Below are 19,235 nucleotides of genomic sequence, written 5' to 3'. Positions count from 1 at the left end.
GCCACTTTAATGTTAAGGGACGTGAAGAATTAAACCGGACTGAGGTGAATCTGAAATATAAGTTGAGTTACATTCGTTTTTATCAAGTCATTGCTCAAATTCGCAAGAAAATAATTAAATTATAAGAAAGAGGAAAAGAGGTAAGAAATACAAAAATACGTGCCTTAGAAATATGTAAAAAAAAAAAAAAAAAAAAGCATGTGCATTATGTCTAAACGTGTCAAACCTAAAAGAGAAGAACAATAAAAATATAATAAGAAACTATAAAAATGTAGAAAAAGGAAGATGAAATATGACAATATGTGCGTAGATGTATGTGCATTATGCAGAAATATATGGATTAATCCTATAAAAAATATTACAAACATAATTACAGAAATAAGAAACTGAACATACTTAAGAAAATACATATAGCACATAAAAACTGTTGAGTTAAGTCCTGCAGGTAAAACTTCTGCACAGGTAAATGGTTAAATCAACAGTTTAAACAGTCATGTGAAGTTTAATGAGTTATTTTGGGGTGTGGTGTAGTTCTGTGTTTGTTTTTTCCTTCATTAACAGGTGACACATAGGTTTCTTTTGTTCTGAAAGGTGGAGCAGGCAGCCTTCCGGTGTGGTCCTGTCTGTGGCTCGCTGACTTGACGGACGCGTCGGTAGTTTCGCTCCGCAGGTCTTGACCGGGGAGGGTTGCCAGATCCGAAGCGCTGTTTATCCTCCCATCAGGGCGGCGGAGGAAAACATCTCCAAACGACTCAGAAGTGTAAATCTGCACGCAGGCGCTGCTGAAGTGATGGGAAAAATCATATTTTTGGAAAACAAGTCTGCACCACCCGGGTCATGTTTTTGGTGTGTGTGTGTGTGTGTGTGTGTGTGTGTGTGTGTGTGTGTGTGTGTGTGTGTGTGTGTGTGTGTGTGTGTGTGTGTGCGCGCGCGCGCGCGCGCGCTTGTGTGTAACTAATTAATTTGACAACCTTTAGAGGGCGTGCTTTCATATTCCTCTACGGTACACATAATATAATATCTGCAACAACACTTATATAAAATACATTTGGGTTTCAAAGTGTAAACTAGGTAAACTGAGGTTGTTATATTTTGGGATTTTTCATTGGAAAGTTTTGTATTTTTCATCAGTTAGTTTTTGTTTTTGTTTCGTTTTGACTATTTGTTTTCAGTTTCAGTTTAGTTTTCAATTCATCTTCAAAACAGGCTTGCTAGTTTAGATGAACTTTCATTTTTGGAAAATGCTCAGGTTTAGTCTAGTTTAGATTAGTTTCAGTTTAGTTTTAGTCTTTTTTTTTTGGAACATGGTATTATGCTATTTGTAAGAGATGACATTTTAAAGAAGTCAGAAAAAGTTTTTATGTGTAATCAAAACTTAAAAACAAAACGTCAGATCATTTAAAGAGATGTCTTCACGGATGAACAACCGAATAAACTGACAAATATGAAAACTAACCATGTTCTCTATCATTTTTCTTTATTTAGTTCGTTTTGTAAACACACAATACAGATACAAGCCTCATTTTTATCACCAGGTAATGAAAATGTTTTCCCTCATCTAATTTAATTATTTCGTTGGGTTTCGTTTACGATAATAACTTTTTAAAATAACTTGTTTAAGTTGTTGCAGGAGTATTTTAGTTTAAACTGCACAAACTACAAGTCCCAGGATGCCTTGGGGCTTCGTTCATCCGCCGTGTAGTTTCCGCACGGTTATTTTTCCACACTTTTCAGTCACTTTAGCGTCTTTTCAGCTTCAACCCGCCGCTGTCCAACATGTACATTTAATGAACAGCTTTTCAAAGGTAGGTTCGCTGAATTTTCCGACGCTGTAAGGAGGAGAAACGTGAGGACGTGAAGTTAGGTTAGCATGCTAACGTGCGAGCTAGCCAGGCTAACTGCGTGTGTACGTGTCGCCATGGCAACGGGCTCCGGCTGCTCCCGGTGATGCGGAGAGGCTTAATCTGTCACACACCGGGAATAATGTTCAGATTATGGAATAACTTTAAAGTTGTAAAGCATTATCAGCATATGAGGTGCAGGTGTGTGTCGCCGCGGCTCAGTCACCAGCCGCCGGGGAGAAATATGAAATATGATCCGGAATATCACCGCCATCATGGAAACACACTCCAGTACACACTAACGCTCCCTCAGTAAGACTACTGCAGTATTTTAGTCTCAGTAAGAGTACTGCAGTATTTTAGTCTCAGTAAGAGTACTGCAGTATTTTAGTCGCAGTAAGAGTACTGCAGTATTTTAGTCGCAGTAAGAGTACTGCAGTATTTTAGTCTTAGTAAGAGTAGTTCATAGTGGTTCAGTAATCTCTGTTGAAGTAAATCTGCATTAACCTGTGAGAAGAGTTTTAATGTCTAACTGCTGCATAACTTTACACTCTAACATGCAGCACATCTGATTTTATTGTAGCCTACATAATATTGTAATCATGATAATAATAATAATAATAGAGAGCAGCTTTCATACTCTCAGAAAAATACTGGTTCTTAAATGGTTCTTCAAAATGCTGTGTGGTTCTACAGAGAACCATCACCACCTGAAGAACCTCTTTATTTAAGAAGCAGGATTTTTTTCTGAGAGTACAAGAGTAAAAGCAATAATGAATAAATCAATAAAACAAACCAAAAGTGAAATAAAAAGGGTGTAAAGTGTCAGTCCTGCCAGGCAGACAGAGACAGGTGAGTTATAATTTTTTATATTAATTTAAAAAAGGATTTTTTTTCCCTCTCAGACTCATGAGTGATAAAAGAATAACGTTAGATTCGTGTTTCTTTACTAGCGTGATAAAGAGAAAACTCAGGCCTCAGGGTAATAACAGAGAGTTCTCATCCATAAAGAGTTTTGTTTTGTGTGCTGGACGAGCTGCAGGGGCCGGGGCAGGAGAGCTGGGCTGGGGTCACAGTGTGACCACCAGCAGGTGGAACTGTGGGAATTTTCTTGAGAATACCTCCTGCACTGTTGGGAACTTTCCGCACGGCTCGGCTGCTGTTTGTGTCTGGTGGGAGAAAAGATCATTTCCGTCCCATAATGTATTTTATAATATTCCATAATAATCTGGCTGCAGGTGTCCAGCTGTTATGAACAGCTATGAGATTGTGCGTCAGATCGGAGAGGGAGCGTTTGGGAAGGCCTTCCTGGTCCGGGACAAACATGGAGGCGGTGACGGGCGCTGTGTGGTCAAGCACATCAACCTGGCAAAGGTGAGACCAGGGTCTTCAAACTTCAAACAAGAAGGATTAATGCACATATTTATACATGATGCACACACTTTTTTCTTTTTTTTTTTTTTTCCTTTTTTTTACAAATAAATTTCTGAGGCACATTTTTGTATTTCTCATCTCTTTTCTATTGTGTCCTTTAATTAAATTCTTCTCTTGAAAATTTGAGCATCTGCCCCTGTCCTGGTTTCTGCTCAGGGATCAGTGAAGTATCTCTGACTCTGAGTCTGTGACCGCGCCGTCAGCTCGTTTCTTCTGCTGCAACACTGTGTGCAAGTTTTCCTGCAGACGCAACCTGCCGGATCTACTTTCCAATTCACAAATAACAGATAACAAGAGCTGTTTCCCCAGAAGTGTGTTCAGAGTGTGTGTGTGTGTGTGTGTGTGAGACCTAAAGCATGTTGAAGAGTGTGCTCGGTGTGTGTTTGTGCTCAGATGTCGGCGAGGGAGAGGGAGGCGTCCAGGAAGGAGGTGATGCTGCTGTCAAAGATGAAACATCCAAACATCGTCGCCTTCTTCAGATCATTTCAAGGTGTGTGTGTGTGTGTGTAGTGGTCCAATAAGTCTGTAAGTGTGTGTGTGTGCGCACAAGTGTGTATCTGTCCATGTCCTTTGTGTGTGTGTGTGTAGAGAAGAACAGCTTGTACATAGTGATGGAGTACTGTGATGGAGGAGACCTGATGAAGAGGATCAACATGCAGAGAGGAGTTCCCTTCACTGAGGAGCAGGTACACACACACACACACGCACACACACACACACACACACACACTCACACACAGAGTGTAAGCGTGTTGTGTGTTGTCAGGTGCTGGACTGGTTCGTTCAGATCTGCCTGGGGCTCAAACACATCCACGACAGGAAGATTCTGCACAGAGACATCAAGACCCAGGTAACACAACAACAGCAGCTGTCCAATCACATCACAGCACAGCCGAGGAGGAGGAGGAGTCAGCAGTGAGTGACAGGGCAGCTCACGTGCTGCTGCCAGGTCCTTAGTGGTGTGTTTTAAAGCAGGGGTGTCAAACTGGTGCCATGGAGGCCAAGAGGCTGCAGGTTTTCATTCCAAACAAAAACTCCTCCAGGTGATTTCACTGATCAGCCCACCTCCAACCAGAGAGGCGGGGCTAATCAGTGAAAGGCTTTTATGCTAAAGTTCTGCATGTTCAGGGTGTAACTTACATGTGTTCATGTGAAAAGCTGCATGACTGTGTCAGTATAACAGAGTGACTAAAGGACCAAACCAGGCATTTTGAGTGTTTGACCTGTTTACTACAACTCCCCCACATTTTACACACCAACAAACCATTTATCAAATCCTGCAGGGAACTTCAGAGTCACAATGTGAGTTTGTGGTTGAAGCAGCCGCCTTATAATGTTCAAAGTCCTCAACACTCAGAAACCACACAGCTGATAATTGGCTGCGGAAAGCAAAACGTTTCCCCGGGGACTATTTTCCCTGGCGGAGGAGGAGGAGGAGGAGGAGGAGGAGGAGGAGGAGGAGGAGGGAGCGTTTCAGTGTGAAAAAGTCCTGAAAAGCCAACAGTGCTGCTGCTTTTAGGAAAACTCATGTGGAGGACTTTATTGGGCTGATGGAAAACTGGAGTGAAGAAAGTGTGAAGGCTCTGAAAGTTCATGTTCATATCGTAGTGGAATGAATGGAGGAAAGGGAGGAGGAGTGATGTGGCAGCTCTGAAAGCCCACGGCTCGCTCTGGGAGGAGAGCAGAGGAACAGGTTGGAGGGAAAACTCTGAACATGCAGAAGCTCTGGGGCGCTCCTTTAATTTACCAGAAAAAATTGTTAAAAAGCGTGTCCTGTGACCGCTGGGTAAAAAAATCCTCCTCTTTGTGACGCCCTCACCACCGTGTCGCGCCCTCACCCTCCCTCACGAGACCAAACCCTGCAGCTTCCATAAATCACGCACTGTGAGAGGAAGACGTGCATTGAAAATGATATTATCCATGGACTCTGAGGTCAGGATCTTCCAACAGTGAGTCAGGATTCCAGAGTTTAGGGGCTTCACCCGGAGCTCATCTGGGCTCTCCACAAAGAGCTGTCTGTACGCTCCAGCTCCCCGCTCTAACCACCACAGGCTTCTTTTCTGTGTAACCATTAACTATCTGTCATCAGTCATATCTGTTTTCCTCACACACGCTCACGTGACGGCCGCCCACTCGTTGTTTTGGTTGTGAAACACAGAGATGCTTTCATCCCCCCCCCCCCCTCCCTGCAGAATATCTTCCTCACCAGCGGAGGGATGAAAGCAAAGCTGGGAGACTTCGGCATCGCAAGAATGTTGAATAAGTGAGTTAGTGTCATCTTCCCTCTCTCTCTCTCTCTCTCACACACACACACACACACACACACACACACACACACACACGTTCACACACACTGTAGCAGCTGTTCATCACTGAAGGCTCTGCAGCACAGAGACACACTTCCAAACATGTTATTATCATTCTGCAGACTGAGGTCCTGTGCAGAGACACCAGAACACAGCTGAGTTTACATGTATCACACTTTACTGTAGCCACAGTGTGTTGGGGCCACTGTGGGGAGAAAAAAATATTACACCGCTGGGGGAGACGGGGTTAATATTGGGGGGAAAAAACTTTCTGAGAATAAGCCGTAAATTTCCAAGATAACAAAAGAACAAATTTACAAGGGAAAAACAACCTTGGAAAACTAGTTTTTGTTCTGTTCAGATCGTATTTTTAGTTTTTCAAAGATTTCTAAGAGGCAGAGGCAAACTGATTGGATGAGATAAACCTCAGTGGGCGGAGCCAAAGAACAGCCAGCTAAGTGACAAGCTTGAATGGCAAAGATTGAACTAAGATTAGGATTAGATTTCATTTCCATTCCCTCGTCACCATGGCACCCAGCGACCCAGCTAACCTCCATAACTAAACTGTTTATTCTCACTGAGCCTCAGTCTGATGTTCCTTAGACAGAAAAACTGAGGTCCTTTGGCTCCGCCCACTAAGGTTTAGCTCAACCAATCAGATTATTTCTGCCTCTAGAGCAGCTCTGTGTCTGAGAAACGCTCTGAGAAACTAATCTGTGAAAACATCCAAGATCCTTATAAAAACACATCATTTCAGAATAAACTAGAGTGATATCATCACTATAAATACAAAAAAACATATTAATAAAGTGTAAAGTTTCATGTTTTTGACTGGAAATCAGCTGGCTGTGTTGTGTTGTGTTTGTGAACATGGCTGTGCAGCACCATGGAGCTGGCCAGGACGTGTGTCGGGACGCCGTACTACCTGTCCCCCGAGATCTGTGAGAGCCGGCCCTACAACAACAAGACGTGCGTACATGAGGCGCTGCAATCACAGCTCCCTCCTCTTATTCTGAAAGTCTTTTCAAACGAGAGCTGTGGACTGAGGGATGGCACATTTAGGGAGGAAAGTCCACTTTATTTTTGTTCTTTTCAAAACAGTGCTCTACCTTTACCTGTCCACACTGGGGAGTCGAGTGTCACGACTCGCCAAATCCACGGTTAGATGTGACCTTTGATTTTTAAGTCCCAATTCAATTTGATTTTTGATTCCTCATAAAGCCTTAAGGGGTCAAAACGACCCGAGCGTCTGCGAGTCATGCCTCGCCCTTGGCTATGCAGTGGCGGTCACGGCCTCCAGCGCTCCCCCATGCCCCCGGACCACCTGGCCTTGGCCCTGAACGCACCGCAGGACCCCAGAAAAAAGACTCGCGGACACTCGGGTTGTTTTGACCCTTAAGGCTTTACGAGGGTTATTAAACTTGTTTTTTCAGCACTAATGGCTATGCTATTGTTACATTACTGAGTCTTGATTTTTGGTTTTGTGCCCTGACACTTTCATTTGCATTTTCAAATCCCTCTTTAAAAAGATACATGGCCACATGGTATCCAGTGTTTTTTGATGTGCCACCCTGACTGCCTTACATTCAGAGTCACAGTCAGTCGTGCTGCTTGGAGCTCTGAGCAGGAAGAGCTTACGTAGCTTCCCCTCTCCTGGCAGGAGAACAAAAGATATGGAGAGAGAAAAACATACTTGGAGAATCATGAACGTGCTTGTGAATTCAAAGTTGGAAATCGAACGCTCTTTTCAGTTGATTTTTGATTTAGAACTGAAAGCCAAAGCTTTCAAGCTGAAGCCGCTTCCAACAGCCACAGTCACATTAAGTTCAGGTTAACACCACAGAGGAAGATCACATTCAAGATTTGTGTTGTAAACATCACAGGCGTCTGCAGTCGTCAGTAACCAGGATACCTGAGTTTACCATGTAGACAGGGATATGAATAACCAGGTGTCTCTGGGTTCCACGGAAACGCCACATCCTGAATAGGATCAAACAGGAATGAGCCTGATAACCAGGATAATCAGAAACGTTCAGACGGACATGAACTCAGCAACAAGTGTGTCTCCAAGGCAAGAGAACCAACAAAACCCCCGAATCTTTGTGTTTTGTTCTTGTTTCTCCTCCAAATCCACGACTGAGCATCACCATGGCAACAAGCTACGCCCTTAATCAGTTTTTAATCACAACTGTGTTAATGTAGAATAAGGAATTATCATTTTCCAGGGCGTAACGTTTTACCCTCTAAGTATGTGGACATGAAGTAATCACACACACACACACACACACATGCACACACACACACACACACACACACACACACACACACACACACACACACACAGAGATGAGGCTGGAATGATCGATCCTCCATGTGTGTGTAATTACAGCATATGGTTTCATAATCATGCTGTCATTCTCTGGTCATGGTTCAGTGCGTTGTCTCAGATGGGTGTTCTCCACCACAGTACACACACACACACACACACACACACACACACACACATATGCATTCTCATATGCAGCACACAAACACACTCGTTCCCTCTTTCCCTCTCTCTCCAGTTCATCTGCAGCTCCTAAAAGTCCAGAGATCAGAAAACTCTTAAAGGAAAACTCCAACGTTTTGGAGAAAATATCATATTCATGACTAGGCTAACGACTCCCATAGACTTCAAGTCTTTATGCTAAGCTAACACGAAATGCTACCCATAGAAATGAAGCAGTGGACGTACAGAGGTAAAAATGGTAAAACATTGCACCATGTCTTTAATTTGAAGGGTGTTTTGGTCATTTTTGCTGGCTCAGCTTTGAGATATTTTAACAGATATTATAACATTTACTTCTATAATAACTGGAGTTTCATAAAACACACATGAGTTTGAGTAGCAAGCAGCAAGAGGTAACTTTGATTTTTGAGGTTTGAGGGACTTCACTACCCAGAAGTCTCACATCTGACATGAGCGAAGCAAACAGCTCGTTCTTGTTGTGTGAAGAAGTTCAGTCCAGTTTCCTCCGGACCGCTCGCCCACTCGCTTTTATACGTCTGTTCACTTTGGATTAAGAGAGCCAGGTGTAATCTGGACCAGCAGAGAGTGTTGAGCTCCAGGTGGATCCTGCAGCTTTAATGTGCTGCTGCTGTCACTCCACCCTCCTCTCTCTCTCTCTCTCTCTCTCTCTCTCTCTCCTCTCTCTCCTCTCTCTCTCTCTCTCTCTCTCTCTCTCTCTCTCTCTCTCTCTCTCTCTCTCCCTCTGCCTCTCTCTCTCTCTCTCTCTCTCTCTCCCTCTGCCTCTCTCTCTCTCTCTCTCTCTCTCTCGCTCGCTCTCCCTCTCTCTCTCTCTCTCCCTCTCCCTCTCTCTCTCTCTCTCTCTCAGTGTTTACACAGGTCATTGTTCTGCAGCTTCAGCTCTTGTGTTGATAGCAGTCAGCTCAGAGGCTCTTCCTGTTTCCCACAAAGACGCCTGTAATCACCCGCAAACACACACACACACACACACACACACACACGCAAACACACACACATGCAAATACACACTTGCACTATTTCACACACACAAACTGTACACACGTGCACGAACACACAGCCGCATCGATTTATGCAAACTTTAACTTAAAACAAGGGCCTTCAGATTCAGTGGAACTTTGTGGCTCACACACACAACTTTGTTTAACACACACACACATGCACCCACGCACATACACACACCCATGCACACACATGCACCCACGCACACACATGCACCCACACACACACATGCACACACACTAACACTGCATTTCCTTTTCCACTAGAAGCCAAGCCATTGTTTCTTGTGGGTTCAGGATCAGGATCCTCATGCAGGTTATGTGAGGGCGGATGGGAGGCAGTGTGTGTGTGTGTGTGTGTGTGTGTGTGTGTGTGTATGTGTGTGTGTGTGTGTGTGTGTTTGCTGGATCTCGGGTCTGATTGGCTGGTGTGCTCAGCTCTGTTGTCATCATGTCCATTCCAGGCTTCCATAGTTTAACAGGGTCGTGTTTTGCCCCGCCCCCCAGCTTCCTGTTGCACCTGGGAAACTGTCAGATTCCACAAAATGCTGCTTTGTTGTGACGTTAAAGTGTTGAGTCAGAGGTGTGAGTCCAATCTCCGTACAAGACATAATGGAAACGTGTGTGTGTGTGTGTGTGTGTGTGTGTGTGTGTGTCCTGTCCACAGGGATATCTGGTCTTTGGGCTGTGTCCTGTATGAACTCTGCACCTTGAGACATCCAGTAAGCTGAAGCTCACACACACACACACACACACACACACACACACACACACACACACACACACACACACACACACACACAGACACACACACACAGGCTAGTCTGTGGCTCTCCTTCACACTGACTCTGTTAAGTCCTGGTCTGTGCTTTTACAAAACAGGAGACGGGGTCACCAGAGGAAATGCAAATAAAAGAAGGAGGAGAATTAATTTGGATAATAAAAAGACAAAATCAATTTTTTTTTTTTTTTTTTACAAAAGCACAATGTCTAGTGTTTTAAAACTGGTTGTTGGGACACTGAATGATCAGAGACAGTTTAGAGGAGAGATGGCTCACTGTGGGGTCATTTCCTGTGTCTGTGCCACACATCCACAACACAGCTGTCTCTGACAACAGCGCCCCCTCAGGCCACAGGGAGTGCACACCTCAGGGTGTCTGCAGGTCCCTGAAAAGTCTTAAAATGTCCTAAACTTAATTCCATCAACATGAGGCCTGAAAAGTCATTAAATAGTCCTAAATTTGAATTTATTTGGTGTAATAAGACCGCTGCCTGATTCATTAGTAATTAATCTGCTCGTCTGTGTGACAGTCAACATTTGTTCAGTGATGAAACTCAACCTGCTGCTAAACCTGATACTTTCCTTACTCCCATACACACACATTTAGACACACACACACACACACACACACACACACACACACACACACAGACCAGATGATCCACTTCAGCATCTGTAAAGACAAAATCCACATAAATCCCCCCTGTCCCAAGTTCTGTGTCAAAACCAAAAAAGTCCTGATTAGATTCATTTCAGCAGCAGCTGCTCTCTAAGCTGAAGCTAAAACAGTCTGTTTGAACCATGCAGTCAATAATCAGCCATTTTCCTCCCTGACACTGACCGCAGCACAAAACCAAATACACACACCTTATCTCAACATGTATCTGGAATGCTTATTTGAACAACAAAACAGTGATTTTTTTTCCAGATATGAGTCTTGAATGTGGATAAGTTTATTCTTGAAATGGTCTTAAAAAGCATTAAATTTAACTCTCAAGTATCTTTAGTGTTATCGCTCCCTCCAGCTTGGATTTTCTCACAGAACTCAAATGTGTTTCTGTTGGAAGGCGTCGATGTTCACGGTTCACTGAGGCTGAAGTCGGCATGAAGAAGAAACACAAAATTCCTAAGTCGCCAAAAATATTAATATTTTCCTCTCGGTTAAAATTTGAGTGAAAGAAAAGAGACTGATGAATTCTGTGTGTGTATATAAAACTGTAGAGCCATAACTTATGATATAGCCAAGTGTGTTTTGTCCTAGCGTGACAGTGTGTGTGTGTGTGTGTGTGTGTGTGTGTGTGTGTGTGTGTGTGTGTGTGTGTGTGTGTCCTGACCTGCAGTTTGAAGGCAGCAGTCTGCGGCAGCTGGTGGGTAAGATCTGCAGGGGGCGCTATAATCCAGTATCCAGCTGCTACTCGTACGACCTCCGCCTGCTGCTCACCCAGCTGTTCAAGGTCAGAGCCTCACACGGTCTGTAGAGGAAGAAGTGCTGACTCATGACCACACTCACAGTTTTGATGACTCAGCCTTTCACACTGAAGACTTCCAAAAGTTTGTATCTGATTATCAGGTTTTAGAAATTAAAAACAAAACAAACCTTTACACTTAAAGTCCCAAATAATTCTTTATTTCATTTAAGTGACGTGAACCATTTCTGTTCTGTTCCATTACAACAAAAAAAAACAGCTTTTTACAAGGAACAGTTTTATCCATTGTTTGCTAATTCATTCCAAAATTGATCTGACATTTTCACCGTTTTATCCTAAAACTAGTTTGGATGGACAAAGTGAGGCTTTACTGAGAGGAAATGAATCATGGAGGAGAGGCTCCAGAAATGACAAGATAAAAACAAAATATATGAGGTTTATATACAGAAAGACAACCAGGTGAGGTGAAGCAGAGATGCTGATTGGCTCTCTGGATGATGGACACTGGCGGGCAGAGGAGCTGATAGAAACAGAAAAAATATGAATGAACCTGTGAGAAGTGAAGCTGACTCTTATAAGACACAGAGCCTGCAGGAGATGAGACAGCTCCTGATTGGCTGGTGTCTCCCTGATCACATTTTATATTAAACTGCATTTTTTGGGGAAGTGGGAAAACATTCTCAGTCTCACCTTGATGACCAGACAGTCTCAGAACATTTGTGGAAATGCACAAAATGAAAAAGGGATTTTTGAAAAGGCGGGTGCAAATGTCAGTGACGTGTTTTAGCAGCTGCTCAGGATTTTGGCAGACGTCTAAATGTCACCGCTTTCGGGTAGAAACCTTGTATCTCCAGTATGTCAACTTTGCTTTATTTTCATATTGACCACTGAGCCTTACTGACATCAGTTTGTTTTGAATCAGTTCCATGTGCGCAAAGGCTGTGGAAACTTGTCAAATCATTAAGACCAAGCTTCAGTTTTGACTGGTGGTTCTCACTGCAATTTGCCAGACACTTGAAGTCTGTTACCTGATTTTTAGAGTAGAAAAGAGCCTGCAAATGACTCTCAAGGGACAGTAATGCCTGGCTAAAGAGCCTTCAGAGGTGAAACCTGCTTTTGTTCACTTTGTAGCTGAAGGTCAACACTGGACTGTTCAGTTCAAATTAAAATGTTATAAAGGCATGTTCTATAGAGGAGGCTGCTCTTAGAAATGTGTGTTTTTCACTTGAATAACACACACACACACACACACACACACACACACACACACACACACACACTGCTCCGTTGCAGGTGAGTCCTCGGGACCGGCCCTCGGTCAGCTCCGTCCTGAAGCGACCCTTCCTGGAGAAACGCATCAGCAGGCACCTGGAGCCGCAGGTACGCAGCTCTCACACAGAATCACTGAACAAACAGTGTCTTTCCCTTTTCCTTATCTGAAGGGACAAAAGTCTGTGTGTGTGTGTGTGTGTGTGTGTGCAGGTGATGCAGGAGGAGTTTGGTCATGCCGTGGTGCACAGAAACAAACCGGCAGCCTGTCCAACCCGGCCAGGAGCTGCACACACTCCAGGTAACATGGAACATACAACATAAATGTACATGAACCAGGAGCCCATGGGTGGGCTTTTATTTTGACATATTTCTGTTAACTCTTAGCAAAAAGATTTTTCTGAAAGTCTTGTCTAAAATTTTAAAAAATAAATTAAATTAAGTAAAAAAAAAAAAAAAAAAATTAAAAAATATGTGATGAGACAAAAGTAAGAAAGTCACAGAAAAATAAAATAAAATGATAAATATTAAATAATAAATCTATCTATCACGTTAAAAATGTCTACAAAAATATAAAAAATGCAAAAATGTATGAAATATGTTTTTAAAAGTAGCATTTTTCATTTTCAGTATTTTCAAAAGAAATGAGGAGCATTTCTTTCAGATTTCAAAGGGTTACCTCACACATAAATGCTGTGCAGAGCTCAGTCAGGCTTTAATCCCCACAGCATGGAGCTGCAGTCACAGGGCTGTGTCAGCTCCCCCTGGTGGTGGTTTAGTGACACAGCATCCTGTCCCTCAGTGGGCTGCCAGGTTGTGTGCAGCCCCTGTTGCTCCTGGCTCGGCTCCAGCTGCTGCTCGCCTTATCTCACCACTCAGATATTCTGCAGAGGAACACGGACAGGAACAGAAATCTTTTGTCACATCAGGAGGCGAACGGCTCGATCCTGACTGGATCCTTTGTGTTCAGCCACATGTTGGCTTGTGTTGTGTTGTGGTCATGTTCTGTCTTCAGTACTCAGGGGAGTGTTTGCTTTTCCTCATTAAATCTGTTGCACAGTGAGGATTTAAACTCTTTTTTGTCTTCACTTTTGTTGTGATACTTTTTTTTTTGCATTTATGCTTTATAAAGTTCACTTTTCTAATTAACCTTCATGATTTTTATTAAAACTTGGAGCTCTCTTGTGTTTTGGCATTGTTTCAGAGGGGAGGGAGGACAGCACAGAAACAAGAACTAGCCCATGCCACCTATGGGTGCACATAAAGATAAAGACACTAACAAAGGACCAACAGGGCTATGCCAGTTTCTGTCAGTCCACAGCTGCATGTTATTTATGGCCAGGCTCTTATTGTGAAGTGACTGTGCTGCTGTGCAGAGAGGCCTGCAGCCCAGCAGAGGCCTGGAGCCCCGGTCAGGAAACTGCCCCCCAAACCAGAGTGGAGGGTCCCGCTGCGGCTCTACAGCCCCCCACAGCACAAAGTAGGTCCCTCAGCTGACCTCACTGACCCCTGTCTGTTCACAGGTCAACAGCAGCACGGAGACGTCAGCTTTACAAACTCTCCTCAGCTAGATAATGAACAAGCTAACATCATAGCTGATCAGCTCCATGACAGCAGAGACATGAAGAGTCTGTTCAGAGGGGCTGACAGACTCCTCATGTCCTCAGCTGCACAACAGCTCTGCTCCTCCAACATGGCTGCCAGGAGCCCGTAACTTCTCCTCAATAAGCCAAACTTCTGCTGAGGATCAGTAGACCTGTTTCACAGCAGCTGTTTGGAGATGAAAGCAGAGTAAACCCAGCTGTTACTAATGACATTAATGACAGGCAGAATGAGGAGGATTTGTTATTGTGTTTGTAAACACCAACATTGAAATGATAAACACTGCAAGTCATACATAACCATACAGACAAACTTTACATGTAACACAGATTATCTGTACAGCCTCTGTCAAGCTCTGACTCTTCACTCTCTAATCCCAGCCGTCCAATCAGAGAGCAGCAGCGTCTGATCCAGCCGTCCCACAGGCTGCAGGTCAGCACAGGAGCAGGTGAGCCGCTTATGTTCATGATGAAACAACACACACTGATCCTCTTTAGCTTTTTCGCACAGCTGCTGTCTCATACAGATTTAAAGGGGAATGCCACCTGTTTTAAGGTGGAAGTGTAAACTAAACTAAACTTGATCTGTGAGGTCCTTAAACACATCACCACAGGACGATGGAGGATTCTTTTCTCTGATATTATCAGTTTTTTCAGTTTCTTCTTTGTGTCTTGCACATAGACCAGTTTCTCTCAAACTGCTCAGGTGGTACTGCTCCGCTATTCTGTATCCACACGCTTCATGAAAACGTGCAGAAATACAGACAAAATGATCACAGTACAGACAGATTTAACTTTGAGTATAAATCAGCTTATACAGTCAACAGTGGGGCAAAAAACACAGGAAGTGGCCACAACCTGCCCTCGCTCTTCCTGATGACGAGCAGTCACCGTTTCTGTTTTTGGAAACGTGTCAGTGCTGATCACATGTTCATGTTATTAAAGTCTGCTGCAGAACATGAATGAACAGCAGTAATACAAATAATCAAACATCAGCGTGCTGTTGTATTGAATATCAGCACTCATGGAACTCCTCTTGTCCAATCAAATCCCTCGACCAGAGCAAACTGCTGTATAATATCAGATCAAAATGAAGCTGAGTGGACCGTCAGCAGTCAGTGCTCACTAACTGCTTACGCTGCAGTCAGAGTCTCAGGTTCTTGTCGACATCTCCGTGCTGCTTCTAAAACCAGCTCACATTCCCATGTTGATATAATAACTGAGCTGCACGTTTCCATGTTCTTCTATTCCTGATGCAGGTGGAACGGCCAGCAGCCTGTCAGCCATTACCAGCACTACCACGCCCAGCTGGACGCGTTTCAGAGGAGGAAGCAGGACATGGCTCCTCCTCCTCCTCCTCCTCCCCCTCCTCCTCCTCCTCCCCCCCAGGAGCAGCCAGGGGAGCGCTGTGAGGACAAGCCTGCTCCTCACCAGCTGTAAGGGACAAACACCATGATGGCGTCTGATCCACTCTGCATTTTGGTTTGGTTTGATGGGGGAGTGTGTTCGGAAAAGCTTTCCATGTTTTTTACATGTTGGTGCTCACAGTAGAAAATGAAAAAAGGGAAACATTCTCCTCTCTCTCTCTCTCTCTCTCTCTCTCTCTCTCTCTCTCTCTCTCTCTCTCTCTCTCTCCCTCGTCCCTCAGCGTGGCTGCAGCTCGTAATGAATACCTGCAGAGACGACTGGAAGCCAACCAGTACAAACTGAGGGCAGAGAAACAGCTGGTAGGATGAACACACACCGCACCGCCAACACCTGCTGCTCACCTTTACCTGCCTTCCCCAGTAACCAATCAGCAACAAGGACAGGAGGCCACATCTGTCAGCAGGATGCTGTGGCTGTTATATTACAAAAACACAGCTTATTCAAGATCAAAATGAAATTTATTAGTCATATTTGCACATTTTAGGAGATCGACTCGGTGGGTTGCTCGCAGGTCACAGGACATAATACTTTACAAAAAGAAATTATAAGTCTTAAAAAATTAAAAAGTAGAAACTTATGAGACAAAATCATGGAAGTCTTGCTTGATAATAATCTCTAGGTGATGAAGACAACCACGGAAAAAAACGAAGGCCCTGAAGTATGTGAATGAAGTGTGTGTGTGTGTGTGTGTGTGTGTGTGTGTGTGTGTGTGTGTGTCAGACCCGGACAAACACTTAAGCATCACCAGCATTTGGCTTCAGGTCACTTCCATCCCAGCTGGGAGTCAAAGCCTCTCCTCTGTGACTGTCAGGGTCTGCGTCCGTCTACAGCCGACGGCCAGCGCCACAGGAAGCCCGGCGGCCAGGAACAGGAAGTGGGCGGAGCTCAGGAGCGGAGGCAGGAGGGACAGCAGGTAGGACAGACAGGAAGAGGACAAACAGCCACCACCAGGGGGCGTCACGGAGCAACCGGCTGCACATTCCACCTCAACCAATCACTGAAGAGAAAAACAGCAGAGTTCACTTTCCATTCGAGTGTGTGTGTGTGTGTGTGTGTGTGTGCAGGAGTACCTGCGTCAGCTGCAGCTGATCAGAGAGCAGTATTACCAGGAGATGAGAGAGCTGAGGATGAGGGCCGAGGCTGAGGTGAGGCGACCACACTCTTCCTCCTCCTCTTCTTCACTCTGTCATGATGAAGTCATGTGACCCAAACACACTTACTACAGTTTGGGATTTTTCATTTGTTTTTTATTTAGCTTTTAATGTTTTGTTTGAATAAATGCAAATACATTTTCATTTATTTTTGATGAGGCTCAGCCACAAGACAAACACGTCACGTTCGTGGTGGAGAAGCACAGAGAGCCAGAGCCTCCTGCAGCCAGCAGGGGGCAGCACAGAGCCCCGCCCGCACAGGTAACACCAGCACAGGTTCATCAAGGTGCTCCCTTCACATTTACATTTAGAGTTGAACACACTGAGCAATAACATCACATCCTTTAAATCAGCAGTTTCTCTCCACTTACAGCTTTTTGTGTTTTCTTTCTGCAGGACATTGAAGAAGCTCTGAGGAAGATCAGAGAGGAGAACAGAGAGAGGAGACACGGAGACAAGGTGAGACACACACACACACACACACACACACACGCACACACACACACAGACACACAGACAGACACACAGACAGACACACACACACACACAGACAGACACACACACACACACACACACACAGACACACAGAGACACACACACACACACACACACACACACACACACACACACAGACACACACACACACACACACAGACACACACACACACACACAGTCAGCCAAGCAAATGAAGCCAGGTGAATCCCATGCACACTCCTGCACCTTTCAGTTTCTTCTCTTGTAACTTCCAGCCGGCCATGTCATGTTTCTGTGTGAAGATCAGATTAGTGCGTCCAGTTTGCTGCTGTGTGTGTGTGTGTGTGTGTGTGTGTGTGTGTGATGTTTGTGTCTTCTCCCTGCAGAAGGGAATCATGTTTGAGATCCGATTAGATGAGGAGGAGGTGAAGCAGGATGGAGAGCAGGAGGAGGGGCCACAGGAGCAGAGGGTGGATGCTGGAGGAGAAGAGGAGGAGCCGGAGGTGAGAAACGGGACCTGCTGGTTTACAACAGAGGTGGAAAATCAGTTCACCTCAGTATCACAATTCTGTTTTTTATTTTTTATTTTTGTTTTACATTTTTTAACCCTTTCTTCGTTATTAGTGTTATGACTGAATTGATCGTATCCAATGAAACTAAGACGACCATTTTTTCAAACTGGACGTCGCTGTATAAAATGACCTCCAGTGACCTCTAGGAGAATCACAGCCTCATCAAACTTTACAGCCACAAACTAGAGGAGGATTCAAAAAGATCACAATACATTGTAATATTGACTTGCAATACTTAAGAATCACAATACATATTGACTGGGCTGTCAGGTGTGGTGACAGTTTGGGATGTGGAGGTAAACTCCTCGTCCCGGCCCGGTCAGGTCAGCAGGCTGAGGAAACTCCACCAGCCAGTCAGTATCAGGACGCTCTGCTTCTCATTTCTCTCCGTCTGGAACAGGAAGTGGACGCCCTGAACCGAACTCTGAGCTTCCAGGAGGGAGAGGAGCTGAGGCTCAGGGATTGGTCGGCAGGACAGGAAGTGGAGGCGAGGAGGGGGTGGAGCCAGGAGCCTCCTCGCACTCTGCTGGATGCCCTCGCCCACATGGACGTCTCGTCCTGCAGCAGCAGCCTGGAGGCTGGAGCAGGTGCAGCTTCACCGTCACACACCAGCACTTCTCCCTGTTCACCTCCTGTTTCATTTCTGAATTCAGTTTTTAATCAATCACAGTCAAAATGAGAAACAAAGAAAAGAGCAACATTACAAAACTCCTGTCATACAAAGTGAGGTGCAGTGAACTGCTGCCAGTGCAGACCGCCCCGTGACCCTCCCGTGACCCTCCCGTGTTCCTCAGCAGGGGAGGCGGCGGCGGAGGAGGAGGAGCGCAGGCAGTGGGCCGACGGGCCGCCCAGCACCCTGCTCAACGCCCTCGCACAGGCCGAGCTCACCTCGTCCACCCTGGACTCACTGACTCCAGGTCAGTCCTCACCCTGCCACTCACATTCCACAGTTAGGATGAAGGCAAACTCCTGCCCAGACCAGCTGGCCATCGTGTTTAAGCCGTTCTACACAACGTCTGTTTAAAAACTTCTTGTGGGACAAATGGAAATTCTGATGTGTTTTTAGTGAATATTGGAGGGGTGATATGTTGTCTAGATGACAACGGTTCAAATGAGGAGGCATGAGGGGGCCTGTTGTCAGCCACAGGGTGGTTTACCTTATTTCTGTTTATCTCTGTAGATGCATTCAGTACCTGTGGAGCTTTAACAGCATCAGGTACTTTAAAATGTTTTGTTGAATCACAGAAACTCAGGGATTACTGCAGCTATTAAACGTCAGCTGTCTCTGTTGGGACCGGTCATGGAAACCAGAGAAACACTTACACACTCTTCTGTCTTTTCCCTCACATTTAGAACCAGAGAACAGAGGAGAGAAGGAGGAGGAGGAAGAGGAGGAGGAGGAGGAGGAGGAGGACTCTGATGTCG

The 19,235-nt window shown here is 44.8% G+C and overlaps 1 protein-coding gene across 1 annotated transcript in view; it reads left to right on the top strand.

Moving 5' to 3' along the window:
* Nucleotides 1–1,700: 1,700 nt before the first annotated feature.
* nek5 (NIMA related kinase 5) overlaps nt 1,701–19,235 on the top strand; it is a 17,988-nt gene continuing 453 nt past the window's right edge. The window contains exons 1-23 of the mRNA XM_030081628.1: nt 1,701–1,805; nt 3,080–3,215; nt 3,669–3,765; nt 3,864–3,961; nt 4,042–4,125; nt 5,468–5,538; nt 6,464–6,550; nt 9,774–9,828; nt 11,228–11,341; nt 12,608–12,694; nt 12,797–12,884; nt 13,960–14,063; nt 14,566–14,633; nt 15,444–15,620; nt 15,833–15,911; nt 16,424–16,525; nt 16,677–16,757; nt 16,923–17,024; nt 17,160–17,222; nt 17,625–17,741; nt 18,211–18,397; nt 18,605–18,727; nt 19,164–19,235. The exon at nt 19,164–19,235 is cut by the window's right edge and continues 46 nt beyond it. Coding sequence (XP_029937488.1) covers nt 3,093–3,215; nt 3,669–3,765; nt 3,864–3,961; nt 4,042–4,125; nt 5,468–5,538; nt 6,464–6,550; nt 9,774–9,828; nt 11,228–11,341; nt 12,608–12,694; nt 12,797–12,884; nt 13,960–14,063; nt 14,566–14,633; nt 15,444–15,620; nt 15,833–15,911; nt 16,424–16,525; nt 16,677–16,757; nt 16,923–17,024; nt 17,160–17,222; nt 17,625–17,741; nt 18,211–18,397; nt 18,605–18,727; nt 19,164–19,235 — 2,179 coding nt within the window. The 5' untranslated portion in view covers nt 1,701–1,805; nt 3,080–3,092. The remainder of the gene's footprint in view (nt 1,806–3,079; nt 3,216–3,668; nt 3,766–3,863; nt 3,962–4,041; nt 4,126–5,467; nt 5,539–6,463; nt 6,551–9,773; nt 9,829–11,227; nt 11,342–12,607; nt 12,695–12,796; nt 12,885–13,959; nt 14,064–14,565; nt 14,634–15,443; nt 15,621–15,832; nt 15,912–16,423; nt 16,526–16,676; nt 16,758–16,922; nt 17,025–17,159; nt 17,223–17,624; nt 17,742–18,210; nt 18,398–18,604; nt 18,728–19,163) is intronic.

This window comes from Myripristis murdjan, chromosome 21, assembly GCF_902150065.1.
Source record: "Myripristis murdjan chromosome 21, fMyrMur1.1, whole genome shotgun sequence".
NCBI classification, from domain to species: domain Eukaryota; kingdom Metazoa; phylum Chordata; class Actinopteri; order Holocentriformes; family Holocentridae; genus Myripristis; species Myripristis murdjan.
The sequence above is the reverse complement of the archived record's forward strand: the minus strand, read 5'-3'. Positions and strand labels throughout refer to the sequence as shown.